The sequence below is a fragment of the Scyliorhinus canicula genome, chromosome 13 (genome assembly GCF_902713615.1).
Source record: "Scyliorhinus canicula chromosome 13, sScyCan1.1, whole genome shotgun sequence".
NCBI lineage: Eukaryota > Metazoa > Chordata > Chondrichthyes > Carcharhiniformes > Scyliorhinidae > Scyliorhinus > Scyliorhinus canicula.
The window spans coordinates 137,207,710-137,223,968 of record NC_052158.1 but is presented as its reverse complement, the minus strand read 5'-3'; the positions used below and the strand labels follow the sequence as shown (position 1 = coordinate 137,223,968).

General features: G+C 41.5%; 1 protein-coding gene across 1 annotated transcript in view; it reads right to left on the bottom strand.

Moving 5' to 3' along the window:
• Positions 1 to 1,767: 1,767 nt before the first annotated feature.
• trip12 (thyroid hormone receptor interactor 12) overlaps positions 1,768 to 16,259 on the bottom strand; it is a 196,322-nt gene continuing 181,830 nt past the window's right edge. Inside the window, 4 exon segments of the mRNA XM_038817547.1 lie at positions 1,768 to 3,188; positions 4,494 to 4,597; positions 7,851 to 7,945; positions 11,136 to 11,249. Coding sequence (XP_038673475.1) covers positions 2,992 to 3,188; positions 4,494 to 4,597; positions 7,851 to 7,945; positions 11,136 to 11,249 — 510 coding nt within the window. The 3' untranslated portion in view covers positions 1,768 to 2,991.

The window sequence follows — 16,259 nt, the reverse complement described above, 5'->3', positions numbered from 1 at the left end:
AGGACAGAAAGAAGTCCGAGGTAGATAAACAAAGAATAATGGTGGTGTGAAAAGAACCATAAGAGCACTCCAGTGACTGAATGGCCTTTCGCTGTTCCTATAGTCTAATCTTGGGCACATCCATGATCTAATTATAATTTAATTAATTTGGAAGAGACATTATACTCAGACCAGTTTTTTTTTTAAACTGCAGATGAAAGACATCTATAAGTAACTTGCATTTCTCACCAGTTCATTTTTCAATCTAAATCATTCAATGTGAACTCTTTTTAAAAAAAAAAACACAAAATAGTGTAATTGGATGGCTAGGAAGCCCTACTTTCAATTGATTGGATTGGATTTGTTTATTGTCACGTGCACCGAGGTACAGTGAAAATTATTTTTCTGCAAGCAGCTCAACATTTGGCAGGCCATTCAGTAAACTTGACACTAAAAGAATGGAGGGAGGACTATTCTCGTAGTCCACATGGTGGAACTGGCACTCAGTCAGTCTTTGCTTTCAACTGCAAAACCTCACTCCCTTTCGTATGTGAATCAATAATGTGCTCAGGTTTACAACGTACTAGTTTAATTTTTTTTTAATGTTTCATAAAGTAACACGTAATGAACCAAATAGGCAGGCAAAACAGGCAAATTATAGGGATGAAGCAACAAATTATATAAGTGGCTGAAGTCAACAGCATGTTTCAATACTTTTGCAAGCACAAAACAGTGATTTTTACAAAATGGATGAAAACTGCAACAAGTGTACTAAAAGGGTTCCTTGGTTAAAAAGTACAAGTTTAAGCCCATTTTAAATTTAGAGTTTAATACAACTATATATAATTAAGTCTAAATGCTGAAGGTTAATGACAAAGTGTGATGGGCTATCATTTCAATGTACTCAAAAGTTTCGATTTAAAAAAAAATAATCGGTCTTACCTCCTCTTTCTGCCCCCCCCCCCCCCCCCCCCCCCCCCCCCCGCCCCCAGAGCAATTTGTACAAATCTACATGTGGTACCCAGGAGAACTATTTCCTCTGGTATTCCAATAAGACCACTGCCATTTAACTAAATGGGAATCAGCAACTGTTTTAATCCAGAGTTTTTTTTATTCCACTATCAGTTAACAGGCTACAGACTGAGAGCCATTAGATCAGGGATTTCCTGCATGGGAGACCAGATATTGAAGGTCTCGCTGACATTATAGCTAGATCGGCACAAGTGAAATATTTGCTCAGAGAATAGGAATATTTAAATCCACTTTTTGCTTCTGGAGGGTGGGGGTCGCAGATCTTAAAATTACTCTATATTCTCCTTCCCCACGTATGATTCCCTTAAAACGTCTGTAAACTTTTGAAACAAGTCAAGCCATAATTTCTAAGAATCAAGATAAACTGGCTAGGCATTACAGCCAACAAGAGTGAAGCAATTATTAAACTATAGTACTCTAATGTTTGGTTATTTATCCAATTTGACCCCTCTGCCAGGTTACATTACATCCTCACAGCTAGACTCCTCTGCCAGGTTAGATTACGTCATCACAGCTCGACCCCTCAAATATCAATTTTTCCACACCATTGAAGGATTAGTTTTTTTAAATACATGTGATTTCTTTTACTATCAAGAGGGCCACTGAATGCAACAGTGCTCCAAGCATTACAGCCACATTGAATATTTCCACCTTTATTTACTCAAACTCCAACACAACTTCAGTTAAAAAGACACTTTGGCACTATCCCTGAATCAGAAAAGTTTGGTTGCTGAATACAAAATAATTATACAAAAAGTGAGTCAAACATTTTATTTATTTATGTTCAGGTAAAAACATTAACCTGATGAAGTAGTTATTGCAGATTTCAGAAATCAGCACATGAACAGTTGGACAGAGCAGTGTTTACAGGTGCACTATCCTTATCAAACCAAGAGAGCTCAACTATTACTTTTGTTCAAAGCTAGCAGTGCAAAAACAATTAAGTGAACTACAACAAGGTAAATTAAACAAGATAAAGCAACTGTCCCACTATAACAGCAAGTGGAACTTTTCTCAAAGTTTTACACCAACTGGAAATGCTACCTGTCCCTTGAATAACAGACTAACCAGCCCGATATTGGTTTAAGCTACAGAATTTAAAAAAGGAAAAAAAAAGGAAAAGGGATTTCTCAGTATTAATTGTTGCCTGAAATCATTCTGTAAACAAATCTAGTGAGAGATTAAAGGCTTCTGCCAACAGTCCTATTATTTTGCAACAAAACTACTGGCAAATATTGGAAACAGGAATAAATTTTAGACTATGATACAATTGTTGGGCCAATGGAGGTTAAGAAATGCTTAAAATCTTCAAGCCCTTGGCTTAACCTTTTGTTGAATCATGGGATTAAGAAACATCACAAAAAAACAGAACCCTATGTTACATCACACAAGTGCAGATGAGTTAAACATAAATGGACAAACTAGATGGAGGAGGGTGAAGATAGACAAGAGAAAAATGCAAATGACACTAACCAGAGCTTAAATTATTTTATGCAAGGTATAAGTCTGTCATTTCTGTTTGTTTGTACATATTAATCTTTGGAAACAAAAAAAAAACACGAGAAATATAGGCTCCAGATGGATATACACACCAATATCAAACTGCACAGTGACATTTTATTGTTCCGTCATCCTGGAAGAAAAACATCCCTTTCTTTTGATTTTGAATACCACACAGCAAAAAGCAATTTAAAAACTGCACCCAAATAATTGTTAAATTAACGAGAACTTCTTTAAGAATTTATTTTTGTTTTAAATCTTGCATTAACTTTGGGGTCTTTTTTTTCAATTTCTCAGTCCGTAGGGGCTATTTTAATAAATATACCATCCAAGTCTTTTTGTTGAAGATTTGCAGCATACCAAGCCATTTCTACAACAAGTACGCTGTACACATTGCCTTGATGCAGTGATACACTTAGAAAATAAATCATGATTTTGTCATTTGTTGTAACAGGCAGCTTGAGGATTCAGACGCTGTGATCAGGAGAGATGGAACGACTGCTGCCCTTCTCTAGCAGCTATTAAAAGTTTTTCACGCATTATGTCGATACTGGAGTAATCTGGCAACTTGAGATAATTAACACAGGTCATTACAGAGGGTAAGAAATCATCAGGGTTTTCCGTGGACTCAAAGGTCTTGCGGACAATGGTAAGTGGAGGGTTTAAACTCCGAAACCCTGCAGAAAATAAAAACTTGCATTAGTTTCATTGCAGTATGAATGTGAACCAAATTTGCAAATCATTCCAACAGTAAAAGCTATATTTAAGCTGTGCTCTAAAAAAAGTGTGGATGTGGACTTCCTGATTCTTTGTACACAAGTGCATCCAGCAAAGATTACACTTAGGCCATTATTTGTAAATGTTTTGCACTATGTATAGTTTAGTCAGTTCTCTTTCCCATCCCCCAGCAGAAAGATTAAGTCAGAAGACATTGCAGAGAAAACTCGAAGATACACCAGTCATAACGAGAGCAGCAGTGGGAAGAAAGAGGTTGAGTTTTATACATTGAGACAATAGGGTGAGCACACAAAGCCATACCTACATTGGGAAATTAATGATCGAGGCATCAGCCCTGGTTCAGTGATGGTAGCCCATTTTCAGAGTCAGAAGATCGAGAGTTCAAGCTCAAATCTAGAGATCTGAACACAATCTAGGCTGACACTTCACTACAGTACTGAGGGAGTGCCAGATTGCTAAGGTATCATGCTTTGAAAGCTAAAATGGCGTAAGAATCATCAAAAGACAGAGAGATGGCCTTTCACTTGTACAGTGCTTCTCACGGCCACCGGACATTTCAAAGCTCATTACAGCCAATTAAAATTTAGTAACTATTGTTACGCAAGAAGATAACAGTGAAGTATTAGGTTGAGGTTTTATGTGCTGTACCAGACAATTGCTAAATCCACTTCAAGAGATAGGCTGTGATCAATACATGAAAATTCTTAACAGGGAGGCTATGGCATAGTGCTATTGTCACTGGACCAATAATAGAGACCCAAAGTAATGATCTGGGGCCCCAGGTTTCAATCCCATCACAGCAGATGGAATTCAATTTAAAAAAAAATCTGGAATTAAAAGACTAATGATGGCCATGAAAAAAATCTGGAATTAAAAATCTAACGATGACCATGAAACCATCGTCAATTGCTGTAAAAGCTCATCTTATTCACAAATGTCCTATTGGGGAAGGAAATCTACCATCCTTATCTGGTCTGGCCTACATATGACTCCAGAGCCACAGCAAAGTGCTCGACTCCAAAATTGCCCAGCAAGCCACTTAGTTGAAGGCAATTAGGGATGGGCAATAAATGCTGGCTTCATGAATTAAAAAAAAATACTCGATTCATCCAACTGGGAAGAATCCAGTATGTTAATGTGCAAAGATTTGAAATGCCCAAGTTTACAATCATCACAGCTGAACATTTTTCAGATAAAAGTGTTTCTTCAAAAGAAAAAGCCCAATATGACAGAGGTAGGCTTACCTCCAACAGGTAGTCGGGGACTTCCAGTAACAAACTGAAGAAATAGTCTTTGTTGCTCACCATCAAAACTACTGAGTATTTCAAACAGAAATTTCACCGCACGACTGTGGAGCAAAAAAAGAGATTAAATTAAAGCTTTAGTTTCTTCAGAAATAATAATCTCCACAAGTCAGAATGTACGTCTTTCAGTGCAAGCATAAAGACATTTATTCTGATCCAACATCCAGATTGATCAAGCTTTCTCTTCTCAATAGTTACTTCTGCTTCCACTGCTGCAAAGGATACACCACATATTACTAGGAAGAATAAACCAGTTACGCCAACTTATTAAACATGAAAAATTACAGAAACATTCTAAAAGCTACCAATGTACCCTGTTCATACTGAAAATATAATCAGCACAAATTTCAAAAGGGAAGGTTGAATTCTTTGAAGTCGTGACAGAAAGGGCAGATAAGGATAATACAGTAGACACAATATATTTGGATTACCAAAAAGCCAACTGCCCTAAAGTTAGATAACGTGGAATCAGGGTATAGGTGGCAGACTGGATAAGTTAGCTAAAAAAGCAGCGATTAAAGGTTAAAGTTACTTGTATCGACAAATGTCGAGAAGTGGCATTTCAGGAGGATTGGTACTTGGATCGATGTTGTTCACCATTCACATAAGCTATTCAAACTGTATTTAAAAGTTCAATTTCAAAATTTGTGTATGACACAAAATTGGTGTGTGAAATGAAGGCCCATGACAAAATGTAGGAAGACATTAATAAAGTTGCAGAATGTGCATGTAATTGGCAGATGAATTTCAAAGAAAAAAAGTACAGCACAGGAAAGGTCTTTCTGTGCCCTAACTAAAAACAAAACCTTCTGCCCTTACTCAGTCTGTATCCTCTATTTCCTCCCTATTCATTTACCCATCCTGATACCCTTTAAATGTTACTTATGTGCCTGCTTCCACCACATAAGAACATAAGAACTAGGAGCAGGAGTAGGCCATCTGGTCCCTCGAGCCTGCTCGCCATTCAATGAGATCACGGCTGATCTTTTGTGGACTCAGCTCCACTTTCCGGCCCGAACACCATAACCCTTAATCTCTTTTTTCTTCAAAAAACTATCTATCGTTACCTTAAAAACATTTAATGAAGGAGCCTCAACTGCTTCACTGGGCAAGGAATTCCACAGATTCACAACCCTTTGGGTGAAGAAGTTCCTCCTAAACTCAGTCCTAAATCTACTTCCCCTTATTTTGAGGCTATGCCCCCTAGTTCTGCTTTCACCCGCCAGTGGAAACAACCTGCCCGCATCTATCCTATCTATTCCCTTCATAATTTTAAATGTTTCGATAAGATCCCCCCCTCATCCTTCTAAATTCCAACGAGTACAGTCCCAATCTACTCAAACTCTCCTCATAATCCAACCCCTTCAGCTCTGGGATTAACCTCGTGAATCTCCTCTGCACACCCTCCAGTGCCAGTACGTCCTTTCTCAAGGAGACCAAAACTGAACACAATACTCCAGGTGTGGCCTCACTAACACCTTATACAATTGCAGCATAACCTCCCTAGTCTTAAACTCCATCCCTCTAGCAATGAAGGACAAAATTCCATTTGCCTTCTTAATCACCTGTTGCACCTGTAAAACATCCTCTGGCAGCACCCTCCAGGCACCCACCACTCTGGAAAAACTTACCCTGCACATCACCCTAAACTTTCTCAATCTTACCTGAACTTGTGCCCCCTTGTAATTGACACTTCCACCGTTGGAAAAAGCCTCCGACTATCCACCCTGTCCATGCCTCAATTTTGTAGACCTCTATCTGGTCTCCCCTCAACCTCCATCTTTCCAGTGAAAACAATCCTAGTTTAGTTTACTCAACCTCTCCTCATAGTCAACACTCTAGAGACCAGACAACATCCTGGTGAACCTTCTTTGCACTCTCTCCAAAGCTTCCACATCCTTCTGATAATATGGTGACCAGAACTGCACGCAATACTCCAAATGCAGCCTAACCAAGGTTTTATACAGCTGCAACATGGTTTCCCTGATGAAGGCAAGTATGCCATATGTCTTCTTAATCACCTTGGTCACCTGTGTTGCCACTTTTAGGGAACTGTGGACCTGCACACCCAGATCCCTCTGTATGTTAATGTTCCTAAGGGTACTGCCATAGGAACCCTTAGGAACAGTAGGAATAGGAATAGTATAACTCATGCCTAGATTTGATCTTCCAAATGCATCACCTCGCCTATGTCCGGATTAAACACCATCTGCAATTTCTGCGCTCAAGTCTCCAATCTATCTATATCCTGTTGTATCCTCTGACAATCCTAGGCACTATCAGCAACTCCGCCAATCTTTGTGTCATCCGCAAACTTAATCAGACCACCCGCAATGATCCCTGCGGAACACCACAGATCTCCATTGCGAAAACAGCCTTCCACCGCTACTCTTGTCTTCTATAACTAAGCAAGTTCTGTCTTCAATACAGATAAATGCAAGGCAATATATTTTGGAATAAGGAGGTCACAAACACATTAGAAAATAGCTGTCTCAATGAGGTAGAATAACATTAAAGAGGATAGAGATCCATTGCAAGCAGTAAAAAAAAAAAATCAGTGGATTGATACCAGACCTGAGAGTTCATACACATCAGCAAATATTGCATAGGGCAATACTCTTTTCTCAGAACAAAGGTCTAGGGATGATCTGAGAAATCTTTGAGATTATCAAGGGGTTTTATAAGAGTAAAAGTAGAGACATTGCTTTCACTTGCAGGTGAGAACAGAATTAGGAGCCATAAATATAAGATAGCTATAAAGTCTAATAGGGAAGGCAGGAGAAACTTCTTCACCCAATGGAATTCACGATTACCGGGATTAATCAAAACCAATAGTATTGGTGAATTCAAGGGAAAGCTAAAGGGAGAAAGGGATAGGTTATGTTAACGTGGTTAGATAAAACCGAGAGGATGGGGTTTATGTGGAGCATAAACACCAGTACAGACGGGTTGGGATGAATGGGTTGTTCCTGCGATGTAACTAGTCCAACTTGCTCACAATAGGACAGGGATAACATTTCAGTCCCAACAATGCTTTACACATCCATGTTGCCAATTAAATATAAGGATATAAATTTAAGGAGGTGATCTCGGATTATCACTGTAACTTTGACAGAAACCCCAGAGAAATGGCTTTAATGGCTTTTTGTTGTTTCTCTGAGCTTTCTGTAGTTCTTCCAAAATTGTGGCAGATAATAGGGACAGGATCTCCTGAAGTTGCAATAAATGTTATTTATGTAGCACTTTGAATGCAATAAAATATCCCAAGGGACATAATCCCAGGTGAAACACTTGTACCTGTCATGATTATATCCGTGATCTGGCCTGCAACATTCCATTAAAGTCTTCACATCCCATGCCTCTGACTTGGAACCACAGAGTAGCTGATCCAACTACAGGTCAAGTAAGGAGAATGTCACACAGTGCAAATAAACATGAACTTCAAGTTAAGGTCAATTTTTAAGTGTTTCATTAAACTGTAGATTTCTGTTTAGGAAGGTCATAACGATTCAGTATGACTAGGTAACTCACTGGATAGGCAAGTCCTGCTGCATCTTTGCAGGGGTGGCCAATTATATATTAAAGTCAGAGTACACACCACAGATTTACCAGGGCAGGAGTCAACTACAAGGAGACATAGGAATATAGTACAAGATACTTGGACCATTTCAACTGGAGACCAAAAGATTTACTATAGGTTTTCAAAATTATAAACATTTTTGATGAGAGTGAATGTACAGAAAGACCACAGCTTCTAGAGCTGAAACAGTAATGATGGGTCAATTTATAATCGTCAGTGAAAAGTTTTCACCCAAATTTATTTTATACATGTTTAATGTGAAGCGCTTTGTACCAGGCAGGGGTAGCGGCACAAGTCACTTGTATAAATATATGAAATAGGTAATAGCGTGACATGGACAATTAACGGGATGGTGGGATTAGTTTAGGGTTGCTTTAGCAGCCAACACACGAGTTGATAACCTCCTGCAACGCTGAAAACCTCTACTGTCTTATGGCAACAATCATAAATATAACTTGAGAGACTTAAGTTTACTGACTTTTCAACAGCCAGTTCTGATCATACCAGTCAGAATGGCAAGTAGAGGCAGCAAGTAAATTTGACTGAACTCCTCCTGTGCTTTCAATACCCAATTATCATGGCTTACCTCCAGTTTGCAATAATCATGTTTCAGAACTTTTTGTCCTCCACAGAAGTGCTTTTGGGACTGAGTTTATGCCAGTGTTAAAACAGTGTGATTTCCCACAAGCTTTTGTTTAAAATTGGGTCACAATTTCCTGAATTTCAAGTTGCAATATGGAAGATTTAGTGAGTCTCAGATGGCCAATAAATATTCACACACTGTGGCAAGGATGAGCCTATTGTGAACCATGTCCATCCACCTCCCTTAATCAGAATTTCTTTTTTAAATTTAGAGTACCCAATTCATTTTTTCCAATAAAGGGGCAATTTAGTGTGGCCAATCCACCTAGCCTGCACTACTTTGGGTTGTGGGGGTGTGACCCACGAAAACACGGACAGTAACCCAGAGCCGGGATCGAACGTGGGACTCGGCGCCGTGAGGCAGTAGTGCTAACCGCTGCGTCACCGTGCTGCCTCCCTTGATCAGAATTAACACAAATGAGTTTGTGTGGGGTGGGGGTGTTTAATATTCATCGACAGACAAGTTTTAACTGAGTACGGGATAGGCCAGGAACTTAAAAGTTAGACGATCAAATGCAGATCAGTTTCAGCAAGTTGTCTTGAAGGAAAGGGGATGCCAAAACAAACAAGCCCACAAGCTCTGCATTGAATTGTCAGTCTTGTTTATATTCTCAAACTGGTCGACTCAACCTTTGAATGCATAATTTTTCACTAATAGCTAAGAGCGCTAACAACTAATGCCCCACATAGAACTTGAGGACCTCTGAGCCAGTCCCTTTCAGGTGGGCTTACTACCTTATGAAAAAGCCTTGCACCAACTAATGCAAAGTGCAGCAACATGGAGTTACAAATACAACTTGGAAAAGGCTTTGGTACCTTGTGGAGACAAGTCTCAGTAAATGTTTGCATCAATGCGATCTGCGCCAGTACAACTTCACATGTGGTAATTAGGAGATTGAGTAATGTACCAATCAAATCTTTGACAGATAGGATGCAAGCCTCTTTTTTAGGAACATATCTAGTGAATGTTTCCTGAATGCTTGAAGAGAGATATAATTTCCATCTCTTGTTGCAATGTTAGCAGGTACCTTGCTATGCTGCGACATCAATTTGTGAATTTGGCAAATTTTGATGAGGAAAAATGAGCAGATAGTCACTATCACAGTAATGACTTGCGCTCTACTGGAGAACCAGTAGAGAAAGCTAGAATGGAGGATCAAGATGCCCAAATAAAACCAAAATACTGCAGATGCTGGAATTTTAAAATGAAACTGAAAATGCTGGAAAGTCTAGCAGGTCTGGCAGCATCTGCGGAGAGTGAAACAGAGTTAATTCTGCTTCAGAGTTGAAGAGAGGGAGAAACATGATGGATTTTATACTGATGAAGAGGGGATGGAGCAAAATAGAAGAGATGTGACAAAGATACCATGGGCACAAGACAACGGGAGTGGTAATGGGTATAAAAGACCAAGGAAGGTGCGAATAGTGGCCTAAAGACCAGATGGGGGAATGTGCTAACAGCAGAACATGGGCCGGCACTACACAGAGAGCACTGACACTTGCTCTGCTATTTTCCTCCACTTACTTCACAGAGTCATACGGATTCAAAACCTTAACTGTCTCTTTCTCCACAACTGTTACCAGACCTGCTGAGTTTTCCAGCATTTTTGGTTTATGTACCAAGATGCAAGAGTTGCAATAGGAAATTTGAATGCTGTAAAGACATCTTTGATTATTGGTTTAATTCGGTGATCAGAATGACCAAGGTATACTTAAGGTGAGCAGTCAAACATCACCTAATTTTCCAGGATTATGGAGATCGAGAACAAGCTGTTTTGCATGGCATCAAAATAAAAATCTGAGAATGGGTCGCTGTGAATGCAGCCACAAGAGTGACTATTTATCCTAATGTTTAATTTTACTTCCACAATTTAATTTGGTACACAGTTCATGCATTAGTTCTGCTCTTTTGTGTGCAATAGCAGGCCCACTTGTATCAGAACAAACGGATTTGTTTGCCTTATGGATCAGGAAATTACAGGATAGTAAAATTGGCAAATACTACCAACCACTATTTCCAAGCAAAAGATTCACATCACTCAATATTTATTAAAGGAATTTACTATATAGTATTAGAGAGAACAAGGAAACGGTGACCGCCAACTTATTTTGACTTTATTTGAACAGGAGGGGCATTCTTGAAGCACAGTAAGTTTTGTTGGCACAATCCAAAACAATTATTTATTAACCATTACTGCTCCTTCAGAATGTCATGACATCAAACTGAAATTTACTATTCGAGGAAACCAACCTCAAGGGGAACTGCTATGTATTCATGATGGAAAATTGCATCCGTTTTTAAAATTGTTCCCAGTGAGGTGGCCTCTGACTTACGTCAAATAAGTCCATCAGAAACTAACCTCCTCAGGGTAAAAATACTGCAAGTGATGGAGTGGAAAAACTGACTCAAAGCCATCTCGAAAAGATTCAAACTGCTTGGAAACACCTTCATTCAAGGTCCAGTATACTACCAGCTGCAGAAAGAAACACAATGCCAATTAAGTTGAAAACACCAAAGGACAAAAAACATCAGTGGGTGTCATATATAGACCCCCAAACTGTACTGGTGAGGTTGGGAATGGCATTAAACAAGAAATTAGAGATGCTTGTAATAAAGTAATATCAGTGATCATGGGTGATTTTAATCTTCACATAGATTGGGCAAATCAAATTAGCCACAATGCCGTAGGAGGAATTCCTGGAGTATATGACCAATATTTGGAGAAGCCAACTAGAGAGCAGGCCATGTTAGACTGGGTACTGTGTAATGAGAAGGGAATCATTGCCAATCTTGCAGTGCGAGACCCCTTGGGGGATGAGCAACCATAACAGGATAGAATTTTTAAATCAAGGTGAAGAGTGATGTAGCTGATTCGGAGACTAGGTGCTGAATCTTAATGAAGGGAACTAGGAGGAATGAGTTGGTCTTGATAGATTGGGGAGAGTTACTTAAAGGGATGACAGTGGATAGACAATGGCAAACATGCAAGGAACGCATGGAGGAACTACAGCAAGTGTTCATTCCTGTCTGGCAGAAAAGCAAAGGGGTTAAGCGGGCCAATCCATGGCTTACAAAGGAAACTGGAAATAGTATCCAATACAAGGAAGAAGCATACAGATTGACCAAGAAAAATAATAGGTCTGAGGATCGGGTGCAGTTTAGAATTCAGCAAAGAACAACTTCCGGTGGCGGCTGTGAAGGAGTAAGTCGCATATTTGGTGGTTCCCGCTCGGGTCGGACTTTTGGACCTTTCCCCCAATTTTTTTACCGGACCTGAATTGAAAAATTGATGACAGAGGCAATTGTGTACTGAATTCCCACATTGGTGCATGGAGATGAAGTCTGCAAGTGCTCGCAAAGACAGAAACAGACGAACGGAGAAGGCGTGGGCTGAAGCTGTGGAAGCATGGCGGAGGACCAGACCTCTGGCTCGTCGACCCAGTGGTCAATGGAGTTGGAGGTGGGGATGCTGAGAGATCAGCAGAAGAAGCTCCTGGAGAAGGTGGAGGACCTAGAGAACAGGTCCCACTGGCAGAACTTGAGAACCGTTGGGCTCCCGGATGGGTCCGAAAGAGCGGACGCTGGGGCATACATAGCAGACATGTTTGAAAAGCTGCTGGGGGATGGGACATTTGCCCGACCCTTGGAGGTGGACAGGGCTCACAGAGCATGCGTGAGTAAGCCGCGAAAAGGAAAGAACTGGTGGTGGACTGAGAACTTTTGAACTTTGCTGCAACGTTCATGTTAAAAATATTTCTCATTTTTTGTTTTGTGGATGCTACTTGTATTGCCTTCTGTATTGATTTGGGGTCAGTTGCAGAGCTGAGTGAGTTAAAGATTACATTTGCACTGTTGGATCTCTTGTTTGATCTTTTCTTTGTCTAGCGTTTTTTTTTCTGTTGGGCAATTTGTGTTGGGACTGTTTGTCATTTGAATATGTGAATGAGCGGGGGGAGGGAGGAACAATAGGTGGGGGACTTTCTGGCGCCAGGGGTGGGTGCCACCAAGCTAGCTGGGCGGGTTAGCTCACGGAAGCATAGTGGGGGGTGAGCAGATGTTAGACTTATCAAAGGGGTCGATTTACATTGTGCTGTTGTTATAAGGGGGGGGGGGGGGGAATGTTCTGCTGGCAAAGGAGGGACTGTGGCTGCGGGACAGAGAGGAAGTCGGAGGCGGAGGCTGCCTCGGGGCGGGCTGGAGACTGGCTCAAGAAAGGGGATGGCTGATCGGCGAAGGAGGGGGTGCAATGAGCCCAACTAGGCTGATTATCTGGAATGTACGAGGGCTCAATGGGCCGGTCAAGAGGGCATGCGTGTTCGCGCATTTGAGAGGACTGAAGGCGGACATGGTAATACTGCAGTAGATGCACCTTAGATGAGCTGACCAGATTAGATTGAGGAAAGGTTGGGTCAGTCAGGTCTTTCACTCGAGACTAGACTTGAAGACCAGAGGGGTCGCGATCCTGATCAACAAGCGGGTAGAACAGTTTTGGATGTGGGAGGCCGGTACAATATGGTCGGTGGGAAATTGGTGGGGGTGCAGATGGTACTAATAAATGTGTATGCGCCAAATTGGGACAATGTAGAGTTCATAAAGAGGATGCCGGGAAAGATACCAGACCCGGACTCACATAAATTGGTCATGGGAGGGGACTTCAACACAGTTATTGACCCAGGTTTAGACCAGTCAAGCTCAAAAACGGGCAGGGTGCCAGCAATGGCAAAGGAAATAAAAGGGTGGCGGGGGGGGAAAGAGAGAGAAAGAGAGGAGTGGACCCATTGTCAGGGCTAGAAGGCTGGGAACAGACAAAGCCTGTGTGGAATACAAGGAAAGTAGGAAGGAACTTAAGCAGGAGTTAGGAGGGCTAAAAGGGGTCCGAAAAGTCATTGGCAAATAGGGTTAAGGAAAGTCCCAAGGCTTTTTACAAGTACATAAAAAGAGTAGCCAGGGAAAGGGTTGGCCCACTGAAGGACAGGCAGGGAAATCTATGTGTGGAGCCAGAGGAAATGGGCGAGGTGCTAAATAAATACTTTGCATCAGTATTCACCAAAGAGAAGGAATTGGTGGATGTTGAGTCTGGAGAAGGTGTGTAGATAGCCTGCGTCACATTGAGATCCAAAAAGACGAGGTATTGGGCGTCTTGAAAAATATTAAGCTAGATAAGTCCCCAGGGCCTGATGGGATGTACCCCAGAATACTGAAGGAGGCTAGAGAGGAAATTGCTGAGGCCTTGACAGAAATCTTTGGATCCTCACTGTCTTCAGGTGATGACCCAGAGGACTGGAGAATAGCCAATGTTGTTCCTTTGTTTAACAAGGGTAGCAAGGATAATCCAGGGAACTACAGGCCGTGAGCCTTAAGTCAGTGGTAGGGAAATTCCTGGAGAGAATTCTTTGAGACAGGATCTACTCCCATTTGGAAGCAAATGGGCGTACTAGCAAGAGGCAGCACGGTTTGTGAAGGGGAGGTCGTGTCTCACTAACTTGCTGAGGTTTTCGAAGAGGTCACAAAGATGATTGATGCAGGTAGGGCAGTGGATGTTGTCTATATGGACTTCAGTAAGGCCTTTGACAAGGTCTCTCATGGCAGGCTGGTACAAAAGGTAAAGTCACATGGGATCAAGGGTGAGCTGGCAAGATGGATACAGAACTGGCTAGGTCATGGAAGGCAGAGATGAGCAATGGAAGGGTGCTTTTCTGATTGGAGGGCTCGGACTAGTGGTGTTCTGCAGGGATCAGTGCTGGGACCTTATAAATGATTGGGAGGAAACTGTAACTGGTCTAATTAGTAAGTTTATAGACGACACAAAGGTTGGTGGAATTGCGGATAGCGATGAGCACTGTCAGAGGATACAGCAGGATTTAGATCGTTTGGAGACTTGGGCGGAGGGATGGCAGATGGAGTTTAATCCGGACAAATGTGAGGTTATGCATTTTGGAATGTCTAATACAGGTAGAGAATATACAGTGAACGATGGAACCCTCAAGAGTATTGAAAGTCAGAGAGATCTAGGTGGACAGGTCCACAGGTCACTGAAAGGGGCAACACAGAGGGAGAAGGTAGTCAAGAAGACATACGGCATGCTTGCCTTCATTGGCCAGGGCATTGAGTATAAGCATTGGCAAGTCATGTTGCAGCTGTATGGAACCTTAGTTAGGCCACACTTGGGAGTATAGTGTTCAATTCTGGTCGTCACACTACCAGAAGGACGTGGAGGCTTTAGAGAGGGTGCAGAAGAGATTTATCAGGATGTTGCCTGGTATTGAGGGCATTAGCTATGAGGAGCGGTTGAATAAACTCGGTTGTTCTCACTGGAACGACGGAGGTTGAGGGGCGACTTGATAGAAGTCTACAAAATAACGAGGGGCATAGACAGAGTGGATAGTCAGAGGCTTTTTCCCAGGGTAGAGGGGTCAATTACTAGGGGGCATAGGTTTAAGGTGCGAGGGGCAAGGTTTAGAGAAATTTTTAATTTTTTTTTTTAAAAACACAAAGGTAGTGGGTGCCTGGAACTCGCTGCCGGAGGTGATGCTGGAAGCGGGGATAATAGTGACATTTAAGGGGCATCTTGACAAATACATGAATTGGATGGGAAGAGAGACGGACCCAGGAACTGTTTTTGTTTAGACGGGCAGCATGGTCGGCACAGGCTTCGAGGGTCGAAGGACCTGTTCCTGAGCTGTACTTTCCTTTGTTCTTTAAATCAAACAATAATTACTTGCAATTATGAAATGCTTTTAACAGGAACATCCTCAAAAGAGGTGTAATAATTTGAAATTTGACAGCGGTTCAAATGAAATATGGAGGGGGATCAAAACCTTGATCAGAAAAGTAGGTTAAAAAATGTCTTTGGAAGGAGGGACCTGAAAAGACATAATTTCAGATGTAAATGGTGGATTGCAGGTCAGGGTAGACAAAGAGTCAGAATTGGAGAAACAGATTGCCAGGAGCCATCACAAGTCAGTAACAGCAGGGTGATGGGCAAGCAGAAGTTGCTGTGGGATAGAACAGTGAGCCAAGTCTGGAGGTTACAGAGGCAAGGTTGAGAGTGGAAGTAGGTAGTCTTTCCAATGGAGAGCACAAAGGTTGAATAGCATGCAGAGAAAGCAAATCTCTGGCTCAGCAGGAGACAATTGCAAGGAAAAGTTTGCAGTTACAGAGTTTGTGATGAGGGGCTAAAGATGATGACTTCACGAGCCACAACGAAGCAAGGACTCTGGAGGATGGAGAGCAGTCGATCAAAAGTAGAGCTGGTGTAATCAGCATATATTGAGAAGCTGAACCCTTGTCTGCTGAGGAACAGTACATAGACATGGAGTGGATATTGGTGCTAGAAATGCTGTCCACAACTGGAAAGAAAGTATTGGTCATGGAGGGGACTAAAATTGACAAAATAAAGTTATTAGATCATTTTTCCTTTGCCTAGAAGTGGTTAGGGCGTCAAAGTTTGAGATTAAATTTTCTGGAATAGAAGTAATGTGCG